Genomic DNA, 13,396 nt, shown 5'->3' with positions numbered 1-13,396 from the left:
ATTTTGGTCTCTTTTCTCCCAGACAGAAGTCAGTGACAAAAAAAAGTGTCTTTACAAATATGCAAAATATCTGCTTAGATTGCCTCCATGGACCAGTAATGCAACTCTGTGAACACATTACGGAGTAGCTAGTCCAGTGCGTACAGTAGAAAAGCGAAATGAGCGTTATATAATTATTGCCTTACCTAAAGCCTTGAAGGTAACGCATTCTTGGGCTTTAAATTATAACGCAAAGTATGGTGATCAGTCTTAAAAATTAAACTAAATTAATTGGAAATGTTGCCCTTTTGGCTTAGCCAAAGCCTAAAAATACTTGGGCTCCAAACTTAGAAGCCAATGTATACCTGTTCTTTAATTTGCAAAGCAAAGTTCGGTTTATCGGTCTTAAAAAAAAAATGCATGCTTCGCAATTTATTTATTGGTTTACCTAAAATAATTGGAGTTATTGGCTGAGCAAAAGCCTAAACGCAAAAGTTTATTTGGGCGCCAAACTTAGAAGCCGAAATATACTTTGGCTCCAACTTATAAAGCAAAGTATGGTGATCAGTCTTAAAAAACCTAAGTTAATTAGAAATGTTACCTTTTGGCTTAGCCAAAGCCTAAACAATACTTGGGCTCCGAACTTAGAAGCCGAAGTATGCTTGTTCATTAATTTACAAAGCGAACTTCGGTTTATCTGTCTTCAACAAAAAAAAAATGTATACTTCGCGATTTATTAATTGATTTACCTATAATAATCGGAGTTATTGCCTTTTTGGCTTAGCCAAAGCCTGAACGCGAAAGTATATTTGGGTGCCAAACTTAGAAGCCGAAGTATACTTGGGCTTTAACTTATAAAGAAAAGTATGGTGATCAGTCTTAAAAAAGTCCAAGTTAATTGGAAATTTCGCTCTTTTGGCTTAGCCAAAGCCTAAAAAATACCTGGGCTCCAAACTTAGAAGCCAAAGTATACCTGTTCTTTTAGTTACAAAGCAAAGTTCGGTTTATGTGTCTTAAAAAATGCATACTTCGCGACTTATTTATTGGTTTACCTAAAATAATTGGAGTTATTGCCTTTTTGGCTTAGCCAAAGCCTAAACGCTAAAGTATATTTTGGTGCCAAACTTAGAAGCCGAAGTATACTTGGGCTTTAACTTACAAACCAAAGTTGTTTTTTTTATCTTTTACAAAAAATAGAGTTATTCACGTTGTATATTTGTTTACTTAAGATAGTCGAAGTTATCTGTTCTTAGGTGTAATTTTCAAACGAATATTGTCAAATAAAAGATAGTTTTAAAAACTTGTATTTGTGAGTAGGTTTGAGAAAATGCTATCATTATGTTTCAGTTACGCTGCAAGACTTCAATGATACCTCGAGACATCAACCTCTTGACCTCAAAAGCTGTAAATAAGCTTTAATCATTTCTAGTGATGTCAGTCTCAGGTTCCGTGCTATTTTCTTCTTCTTCGTCTTTTTCAGCAATTGTAATGGTCAACGGTTTTTTTCTCAGTTAATATTTTGAATTGAATGAGAAATAACCAAAAACAGCAATCATATTCACGGCCAAGTTCAGACCAAATAACATTATTTTTTATAAATAAGATAAATTAGCGCACTAGTAAGGCTTAATTTTTTTTTTTGGGGGGGGGGGCTACAAAATTGTGTTTATATGGATCTATTTTGTTTTTTTACGAGCCTGACAATTTTTTGGGGGAGGGGGAGTAACCCCCTCTCCCTTTGACACAACTTTACACACTGGTCGTTATTGGTTAAGAACAGTGATAATAATAGACATAAAAGAATTTAAATGACAGTTTATCCTGCATTTTGGTGGCACTAGTCGATATTTGCAATGACCGTCACATGCGGCAAACTTTTCTAGGTTGCGTCTCTTCGTGGAGCAGGTCATCACGAGTGGCGCCTGCCACCTAGTGTAAACAATTTTGAAAAGTTGGCAACCTCTTGTACCTAACCTGATTTTACTGTACAATGAAAAAAAAAATGTTGTCATTGCTAAATGACTCGCCAGGCTCATGTTTAGACTTTGGTCTGTCGGCAATCATTTAGCCACCATTGATCGGAGTGCAAATATCTGTAGCAGTTTTTATGCTTAATAAGAGTTTTTATAATTTGTTTGATGCTTAAAAACTTTCATAGAGGGGAAAGGTCTCTCACGCGGTGCAAAAGTCTCTCACGCGGTGCAAAAGTCTCACGCGGTGCAAAAGGTGATTCACAAAGTTCCAAATGGAAATTTATATGAATTTTAAGTATCTAGATTTTTAGGTAATGTTCCTCTTTTGGCTGGCTGTCATTTCACAGGCACTATGATATTGATCGGTTTTTGTCATTATTTATCGATAAATTGTTGTCAGCTATCATCATGTTTTTTTGTTTTTTTTTTATTGTGGCTCTGGTACGTATGGTGCCAATTACTTTGAGGCAGTAAACATTAGTTGGCGATATTGAAAGGTAAAGAAAAGGTAAAGAATACGGAATTAGACTTTAAAGCCCTACCGGCGGCGCTGATCTCCGTTTCTTGGCCCTTCAGCCAGGGAGTGCAATGGGGGGTTGGGGGCCAACTATCCTGTGCTTTCGCAAACCCTTCCTGTTTACCTTCCTCAGATTTCTCCAGGTATTCATTTAGAGCTGGGTCGACTCTGGCTGAGCTTACAGAGTCATGCCACTGACCCCCGTCCCAAACTAAATAATTGGGTACACTAGGATTCGAATCCTCGGCCTCTCAGACAAAGGATACTGAAACCAGCGCACCAATCCACTCAGGCAACAAATTTCAGAAATGACAAATCTTCAAAATTTCCAGTGTATTGACAATGACAGTGGCTTGACAATGAATATTGACTTGACAATGATATATTCTTCTTCTCTTTTTGTCCTGTGGTGGTGCAGTGAGTTCGAGCCCTGCTTGGCAAGATGGAACCTAAAGATAAAACCCGGTTGTAGCAAAACACTACAGGGCCGAATCAAGAACCTTAGTCGTCAAGTTGTGTCATTAATCGGATACATACATACATACATGATATATTTTTCTTAAATTTTAATGGACTGGAAGTCAAGCTATCTTTATTTAAAATCCAAACCATTCTTTTTACGGGCTGGCAATTTGTAAATCCAATTATATAGAAAATGAATCAGTCACTGAAAATGAGATCCTACAATCAAAAGGTGAAAGTAATTGAAGCTTATGAAAAATTAGTCTTTGAGCAATAAAGCCAACTGTAATGTATCTTTGAAATGCTTATAACTTTTGAGTTGAGTGAATTAAAAAATGAAAAAGATTTTATTTTTCACATAAAATCTAAATATTCAACTTTTTATTTGAACTGTCATTTGAAATTCGTTTGAAGCTCTGGAATCAGTGCCAACTAGCATTTCTTCTTTTAAAATTCGGGTTTTTCTCGGGTGTGTATTTGTTTGCCTGGGTTGCACTCTGTAGCTTAACATAGCATAAGAGCAAAATGAAAAATGACCTACCCAAAGAGGAACTTGCACATATAAAACTAACCTTAAAGGACTCCATCTAAAAACACACCTTCCTAAACTAAAAAACCAAAAAAAAAACATCGCTTATATTTGATTAATTTAAATGTTTGTAACTTTTGACCCAAACATTTCTTGACTTTTCTTCTCTTTTGGGTACAACAAATTTATTATTTTTTGTATAAAATTCATTAATTTTTACATTTTGTAGGAGGTTTCCATTTGAAATATTGTAGGCCTCCCGGCATCTCTACGTAGAGATTCCAGAATCTCATCTGGAGCTTGTCTTTAATTGTCCACAAAAGCCAATTCACTTCTATTCCCATAAAATCCTTGGTCTGAATTTATTAGCAATGTCAAGCTAAATAAATAACTATGCTGTGGGATAAGGACCTTTTTCTCTCCTTAATCATATCCCTCCACTTACTCTGCCAGTTCTTCCTCACTATGCCCATCCCTAGCCGTGATCTAAGAAGGATTAGCATTGGTTTTTCTTGTGTTCCTCAAATTGGAGACGGGAGGTAAAAACAGAGACAATTAATACTGTCTAAATATAAGGTGTTTCAGTGAACAATAACAGGAACAAGGAGTAACTAATAGTTTACAATCCTTACCTCCACCGCTCCAGAAAATCATCACTCTACTACTCATTATTCACTATTTCAACCCCATCCATTATTAAAGAAATAATGGAGATATTGATTAAATTAACAATCAATTCAATCAATTCAAATTAACTCAGAAATTAAAGTTGACAATGATACTTTTGCTGATAAAAAGAAGATAGAAAAAGAAAAAGAAAATTTCGTTACTGAACAGGAGTTGCAGAAAGAATCAGAGGAAATTGTTGAACCTTCGACTACGAAGAAGATGGTTGGAGCTGCTGAAGATACTACAGTTAATGCTCCTGCCTCAAAGAACCAGATTCAAGTTATACCTCAAATTAAAGTTGACAGTACTACTCTGGCTGATAAAAATAAGGAGAGAGAGATAAAAAAAGAAATCGTTACTGAACAGGATTCGCAAATTTACATCCTTTCCAGCAGAATGGAGGTTGCACCCTTTAATTCTAATGGGTTTAGTTAAAAAGAAGGATCTTCCTATGAGATACAGTCCTTTGAGCCTTATTGCTTCATCTCTATAACATCTATAGGTCGTAACTGACATTTTCAAATTTACTTGAGAAAGGTGTCTGTTCAGCTGTTTAACTAGTTCATTTGACTCAATGGTAAGTGGCCATTACACTTTCAGGTCCTCTTCGGATACCGCGCAAATTACTTTCAGTTTAAAATCTTTTACTTGCTTAGGTCTTACCCATCTTTTGGACCGAGTGGGGATCGATTCTCCTTCCAACTCATATGCAACGGCTCGGTACTTGCTCTGGTCCAGTGTGCGATAACCTGGCTATCTTAACGTTGACAAATTTCTCGTCCATCTTTTTCATCGCCTGCCTCATTGACGAAGTTCTTACAAGAACTTGTAAGAACGAGGCAAGGAGGTTCTTACAAGGTCAGTTTTGGGAGGCGGTTCGGCCTCATTTGCTTGATATGGCCGAACCTGTGCTGCTGCTGCTTCTTTATTTCACTGAGAACGGTATCAGCGGACTGGATTGACAAATTTCTCGTCCACCTTTTTCATCGCTGGCCTCATTGACGAAGACCACAAGGAAGTTCTTACAGGGTCAGTTTTAGGAGGCGGTTTGGTCCCATTTGCTTGATGCGGCCGAACCTGCGCTGCTGCTGCTTCTTTATTTCACTAAGAACAGTATCAGCGGACTGGATTTTTTACTTACTTTCACATTCGCAATACGATCAGTATATTTGATTCAAAATGGGTCGGAGGCATCTCGTCTCAAATGCTAGAAGTTTTCTTTCGTCTTTGGCTTTGAGTTTCTATTATTTACACGTATATGACTGTGGGGTTGAGTAAGTTGTAGAATAGAATTATTTTCAGTCTTAGGCTGAAATCTATGATAACTTAAACAAAACGGTTTCATCCTTTATGTGCCAAAGTGACGTTTTATTGCTTCTTGTATATCACACATTTATTGGGTTTTTCTTTCCGTTTTATTTGCGGTTGCTTTTGTTTGATTTACTTTCGGAATATCTTCTACAAACCGTTGAAGCCCATACAAAGAAACAAAGAAAGAAAACATGAAGAAACAAAGAGACAAAAGACAAAACAAAAATAGGATACTTTTCAGCTATTGAACAACGAACAAGCAGGTATTTTGGCAAAGACCTCCGCTAAAACATTTTTAGTGTTAAAAACAGTAACTTATATATATATATATATATATATATATATATATATATATATATATATATATATATATATATATATATATATATATATATATACCTTTACGTGCCACAGTGACACTTTATTGCTTCTTGCGTATCGCAAATTTATTAGGTTTTTCTTTTCGGTTTATTTGCGTTTGCTTTTGTTTGATTTGCTTTCGAAATATCTTCTACAATAACCCTTGATACCCATAAAAAAACGAAAGAAAACACGAAGAAACAGAAGACAAAATAAACCAGGATAATTTTCAGTCAGTGAAAAATGAAAATAAATCAGGCATTTTGGTAAAGACCTCCGCTAATACATCTTTAGGGTTGAAAACTGCAACTATATATATATATATATATATATATATATATATTATATATATATATATATATATATATATATATATATATATATATATATATATATATATATATATATATATATATATATATATATATATATATATATATATATAAAAACCTTTGGAAGTAAACAGAAAAAAAGGAGCCACCCAAGACCATATCTAGGATGTTCGGGGAAGGGGGGGCTTACAAAAACTTGGAAAAACGCTTCAAAAATTGCTTATATACATGATTTGTGTTTCGTTTTTGCGAGTTAAACAAAAGTTTCTTTTTTGAGGGGCGGAGTGGATCAAACTCCCTAACCCCTCTCGATACTGTCTTGGTGCCACCTTTATGGTACGAAAACGTATTGTATTTTAGGTGGCTCTGAATAAAGACTGGTAACCAGGGAAGACCACGATATATTTAGGGTGTAGTACTATTATGCAACCAAGCGGGCACTTAAGGAATTATGGTAGGTTTTTTGTGTCTTGTTTTTATTCAAAACTTCTATTCAGCTGAAACGTGCTTCCCAATCGAAAAACTTGATCGATTTGGCTTCCAAACGTGCTTCCAATGTATCGAACATATTGAAAATCTTGGCGGTCGATTAAATGTTGCATTTTGGTAGAAGTCACTGTCATGTTTAAAGTAAGAAAGTAAGTAAACAAAAAGTATGAGTAAGTAAAAGTAAGTAAATAAACAGTAAGTAAGTAAATAAAAAATAAAGAGTAAGAAAGTAAGTAAATAAAAATTAAGTAAGTAAGGAAATAAGTACGTAGGCAGAAGAGTATGTGGTTATGTTGTTCTTTATTCTAGATATTTACTTTCGGATCCTAAGTTTAAGTGCAGCACGTTTACCAGTTTTGGCTGAGTTGTTCATCCCTCCGGTGGCTGTTAAGATTGGTCAGGTTACTGTATCTCCTGGAACTTCTCATGGGGCACCCCACACTATTCATACAAGGTTCATGTCAAGTGTTTGGAGAGAGGGTATGGTAAGTCTAATGAACCTTAGTAGATTTTAGTTTAATTGTGTACCAATGGGTTTAGCTGGGCTACTATATCTCCTGGAACTTCTCATGGAGCACCTCACGCTATTCATACAAGATTCATGTCAAGTGTTTGGAGAGAGGGTATGGTAAGTCTGATGAAACTGAGTAGATTTTAGTTTAGTTGTGTTCTAGAACTCTTTTTCTTTTAGTTAGGTAACAGTTGCGCAAAAGTTCTTGTGGTTCCTTTTTATCTAAACATTTTGAGGCTGTACTTCATTTTTATCTGTACTTAATAGCCTGGTCAATATATATATATATATATATATATATATATATATATATATATATATATATATATATATATATATATATATATATATATATATATATATATATATATATATATATATATATATATATATATATATATATATATATATATATATATATATATATATATGTATATATATATATATATATATATATTAATATATATATATATATATATATATATATTAATATGTATATATATATATATATATATATATTTATATATATATATATATATATATACATATATATATATATATATATATATATATATATATATATATATATATATATATATATATATATATATATATATATAAATATATATATATATATATACATATTAATATATATATATATATATATTAATATATATATATATATATACATATATATATATATATATATATATATATATATATATATGTATATATATATATATATATATATATTAATATATATATATATATATATATATATATATATATATATATATATATATATATATGTATATATATATATATATATTAATATATATATATATATATATTAATATGTATATATATATATATATATATATATATATATATATATATATATATATATATATATATATATATATATATATATATATATGCATATATATATATATATATATATATATATATATATATATATATATATATATATATATATATATATATATATATTATATGTAATTAGTACATGAGTTTGTTTTTACCCGCTTACAAACATATGGAAAAGAAACAAAATAAAAAAGACGAATATAAAAGAAAACTTAAGCTGTAACACAACAGAAATGCAAAACACAAAATTATTCCAAGCAGCGCGTGTCTTTAATACTAAAAGACAAAAAATGGGATGAAAGTATTTTCGTTGTTGAGCCTTTGCAGAACACGAATTAAAGTTGAATAATAGTAAGATTATTAATTGCATTTCATTTTCTGTTTTTTGTTTTATTTACATTATATTTACTTCATCATTATATTTTCTTTATTTTATCAATACTTATTTTATTATTACATTTTATTTTATTACCAAATAAGTTTTATTTGTCTTTATGTTATGTATGTTTGTTATCACTTCCTCCTTGTTCCTCTTATACACACTAATGAACACAATGTATGCGAAAGTAACTCAAGCAAATTCAGAGATAGAGTGGGTATCAGTTTCCTCATAGCAAATTCTGTAACATATTTTCCAAAAAGAATTGACGTGAGCTTTTATGAAATTAACGCTAAAAAAAAAACAGAACAAAAATATGAAAGTATCCCAGGGATTGACTTTTTTTTTTGTCTATAATCAGGTGTGTAAAGAATAATAAGTAGTATTATTATGCAATCTTAATATATAATTAATAATATTTAATGTAATAACCGAAGAGCTCAATATCAAGGCACATCATGTTGATCTTTTGAAAAATTGAATCAGCCAACCGATACCTTAAAGCCTTTTTCTTATCCAATATTTTTTCTTATTTTCTTTTTTCTTGCTAAAATCATGCAGAGGATCCTAGTTCTGATTTTTTTCTAAAACGAGACTATTTCAGAAATATAATGGGCAACTTAATAGATTATGCAAATAGTGGCAATATACTGCTCAAAGCTTTAACCGTTTATTCCTCGATTGAGAGTCCTATAAGGTGTCAAATAAAGCGCTAAAGGTAAAGAAAAGAGACAGAGGTAGAGGCACTATTATTTTGGCTTATCATATTTTAACGTCGCATATTTTGATATGCTTTCACTCGTCGGTATTTTATAGATGTTCCTACATAGGCGAGATACAAAGTGAGCTCTGACGGGTATAAAATGCTTTTAGAGGGAAAAGGTAAAAATAGGGTATACTTTTTAAAGACTCAGTAGACCTATATGGATGATCAGAATATATATATATATCAATGAGTATATTTTCATTGACAATATACTAGAAATGTAAGGAAATTCAAATTGGTCTCGATAGGACGCTGGCGATCTTTGAAATAAACAATTCAAAAAATTAAAATACAAGAAGGGAAAACATGTTGTTGAAAAAGAGCTCCATTGCACCTGAACCCTCGTGTAACTGAACCCCGTATAACTGATCCCAGCGTCCGACTGCAACTGAACGTGCAACTGAACCGCTATGCTTTCTGAAATAAAATTCAGTATGTACAGGGGCAAAAACAGATTTAGCCAAAAATAACTTGTTGAAATGTTGTTGAAAAAGGTTGTTGTTAAAAAAAGGGTTCTAAGTTGTTGAAAAAATGTTGTTGAAAAAGGGTTCCATTGCACCTGAACCCTCATGTAACTGAACCCAGCGTCCGACTGCAACTGAACGTGCAACTGAACCGCTATGCTTTCTGAAATAAAATTCAGTATGTACAGGGGTAAAAACATATTTAGCCAAAAATAACTTGTTGAAATGTTGTTGAAAAAGGTTTGTTGTTGAAAAAAGGGTTGTATGTTGTTGAAAAAATGTTGTTGAAAAAATGTTGTTGAAAAAATGTTATTGAAAAAGGGTTCCATTGCACCTGAACCCTCATGTAACTGAACCCCGTATAACTGAATCCAGCGTCCGACTGCAACTAAACGTGCAACTGAACCGCTATGCTTTCTGAAATAAAATTCAGTATGTACAGGGGCAAAAACAGATTTAGCCAAAAATAACTTCAGACAAGATAAAATTACCAGCCTAATGTTTGTAGTAATATTTATATATTTGTACTTACCATCTTACCAGAGCTAGTACTTACCAGAGCAAGCACTTACCATCTCAGACATGTAGCTCTTGTGTGGTGATTATTGGAAAGGATAGAAAAGATTTTTCACTTCCCTAAAGATATTAATTTCTTACGTTGAAATGATATTGTTTTTGTTTGCCCCAGTACTCTAATGAACACATCTGTTTTATACTTGCTTTTTTTCGTCAGCCTCGCTAGAGAAGTCTCAAATCATTCTAGTTTGATATTACCCCCCTCCCCCCCCTGATACGATTCCAAATATACAATGTTTGCTTATCTAGTCTTATCTGTTTCACAAATATGTTTTTTTAAGGTTGAAGTTGACTTTGAGGGGGGTGAAATTTGTGTTTCCATATACAGACGTACAACAACAAAATTGATGTCTAGAATGGGGTATTATATCACGGTGATTATTAAAATCACGATTATTGGAACGTAAAATTATAAATCAGGTTTTTTTTAGGTTGAGGCTGATTTTAAGGAGTTGAAATTTTTGTTTCCAGATAAAGACGTACAACTACAAAATTGATGTCTAGAATAGGGTACTAGACCACGGTAACTATGAAAATAGCCTTTATTTGACCTAAAAATTAGGTTTTTTGAGGTTAAGTTTGATTTTTAGGAAGTGAATTTCATGTTTTCATGTACAACAACAACAACAACAAAACTGATGTCTAGAAAAGGATACTAAATCATGGTGATTATGAAAATCACCTTTATTTGAACATAAAATTAAAACTTTATTTAAATATTCCATCAGTGTTAAACCACGCTGAATCTGAAAGAAACTAGTCTTAAAATGTAGAATGACAGCTATTATCCATTTAGATGGTTTATCTAACAATTAAAATATTCTCGACTTTTTCAGTTATATAATATACAAATGTGATAAAAAAAACAACAAAATAAAACAATATCACCAGGCCCAGGTACATTTCATGCCATTATTTTCGCAAATGCATTGCATATTTGAGCAGTAGATTTTGCATTTACAGTGAAAAACTGCAAGGAGAGAGTTGAGGGCAGTGGGGAACCACCAAAATAGGGTGATATAATTCATTCTGAACAACCCAATAGAACTGGGCAGGGTCGAGATTGCATCCCATGGTTTTCCATCATTCAACTTGCAAATAAACTCGAAATGAATGGAAGCTACAAGCATCACTGGTGGGAGGAAGAATTTTAAACTCTATATATGAAGCAGATGCCGTAACTTTCTCGATGGAACTACGATGTTATCTCGATGAGGTTACTCAACTGATTGAGCGTTGAAATTGAGCCTGGACACTTATACAAAAACATAATTGCTTTCTCCGTAACTGCTGAAATGTCGTGCTCAGTGGATAGCGAGTCCATAAAAACTTCTGTGGATTCGTAAAATTCGTTCTTTTTTTTTTATCAGAAGCTCTAGTCCCGCCGATTTCTCAAATCCATAGGTATGAGTCACGGAATCATGTTTCTTGCAATTTATTTCCAGTTCCACCCACTTCCTGGATTATTAAACCATGCATCTTTTCGTAAAGGTTACCATAATATTATGGTCATAATATAGTTAAAGTTGCCGCTTTAATCGTAATATGCGACAATATAATCATATTAGTTTAAATTATTGTAAATAAAAGTGTATGTTAAGTGCTTTTATAGTAATTATAAAAAATCTTTCAGATTGGTAGTGGTAAGCAGAAAGGCCCACTTGAGCCACCAAGCCCAGTATTGATGTTCCAGTGCCACGGTGGCGGTTTTATCGCTCAGAGCTCCAAGTCTCACGCTGCATATTTAAGAAGGTGGACAAAAGATATTGGTGTCCCTATGATTGCTGTTGATTATTCGCTTGCGCCTACATATCCCTATCCAAGGTAGTCCTCGCTCATTTTTTTTAGTGATACTATTTTCCGTTTTGAGCAATTAGTCCTGTTTCTGAATAGATGCTGACAGTAGATGTCCTTCTCCTTCTCAGGAAATTGTAAAATCTTATAAAAAAGTACACTTGCCCATTACTACTACAACTAACAGTTCACCGCAGCACGATGCCGCTTGAGGCCAGCACAGCTTCCCCCCTTTACTTCCACCACAATGCTCACTTCTTAACCCCTCCCACGAAGTTCCACTTTTTTTTAAATCCATTCTTATGATATCTTCCTGCTAAACTCACGGATGAGCAGCTGTTTGTTTTGCCCCAGCTGGATGGTCAAAAAGCCTAATCTTTGACAGCCTGACATTCATCATCTAAAAAACGTGATCTAGCTTTCTTAATCCGTCTTTCATTATCTTATTTTTTGTTATCTTCTTTCACAATAATGGTAGAAAATCAAGCGCCCCCTTCATGGAATTTCTCTTCCCCCATGACAAATTCCTCCAAGGAAAGATCCTTCCACGCAGCTCCCTCTAAGGATAAGGTAAGATAATATTTATTTTCAAAAGGCTATCACAAGCTCTATAGAGCCGAATTCGCTTTATATGTCAGTAAAAACTAAGAAAAAAAAATTTTCAAAACAGTACATTAAGTCAATCACTTAAAATTAAAAGGAATTAAAAAGCAAAATCATCAAAGATAAAGGGCAAATCAGTAAACTTACAATTAAATTACAAAAACATTGCAGTAACTAAAAAAAAGAATAAAAACGGCAATAGAGGAAAAGGGGAATTTGGCAAGTACATAATCACGAATTATTATTAAGGTGTTCCAGAATAAAGGGTATAAAAGGCGCGTTATTTGAGGATACAAAGTTGTTTGCCATATATTGGCAAAGAACTGTAATTGTTTTTAGATGTAGATTTCTCATTGTGGTTTCTTTTTATGTTTAGTGGTGTTAGTTTACTATTTTTTTATTCTGGCGTATCCTTTTCGGCTGGAATTGTATTCAATGTCTTACAGTATACAATTTTAACATAATATTTTTATTTGTACGTTTCTATTTTCTTATTTTTAATTTTATTGTGATACATAGTTTAATAATTTCTTTACTATTATCTACTATACACATTTTTTATGTAATAATTTATTCTCTATATTCGATTTTCGTATCTTATTTTTATTTAGTTTTATTTTTGTACAATATTTTATTATATGATCAGTAATATTTGACATAAAGCTATTTACAATTTCTTTTTGTTAAACAAACGTTTTCTCAAGAGTTTTTTTTTGGCTGTTTTCTTACATTTTGTAATTTTTCCTCTTTTCTGTTTGATACTGTGGAACCATCCCTTGTGTTGTACCTCTATT

General features: G+C 32.5%; 1 protein-coding gene across 2 annotated transcripts in view; it reads left to right on the top strand.

The window, feature by feature from the left end:
• LOC136039572 (hormone-sensitive lipase-like) overlaps positions 1-13,396 on the top strand; it is a 56,864-nt gene that overhangs the window by 34,393 nt on the left and 9,075 nt on the right. For both annotated transcript variants that reach the window (XM_065723417.1, XM_065723418.1), the window contains exons 7-8: positions 6,931-7,106; positions 11,839-12,029. In XM_065723417.1, coding sequence (XP_065579489.1) covers positions 6,931-7,106; positions 11,839-12,029 — 367 coding nt within the window. The remainder of the gene's footprint in view (positions 1-6,930; positions 7,107-11,838; positions 12,030-13,396) is intronic.

Source organism: Artemia franciscana, chromosome 19 (genome assembly GCF_032884065.1).
Source record: "Artemia franciscana chromosome 19, ASM3288406v1, whole genome shotgun sequence".
Classification (NCBI taxonomy): Eukaryota; Metazoa; Arthropoda; class Branchiopoda; order Anostraca; family Artemiidae; genus Artemia; species Artemia franciscana.
Note: the sequence above shows the minus strand (reverse complement) of the source record. Positions and strands in the feature narration are given on the sequence as shown.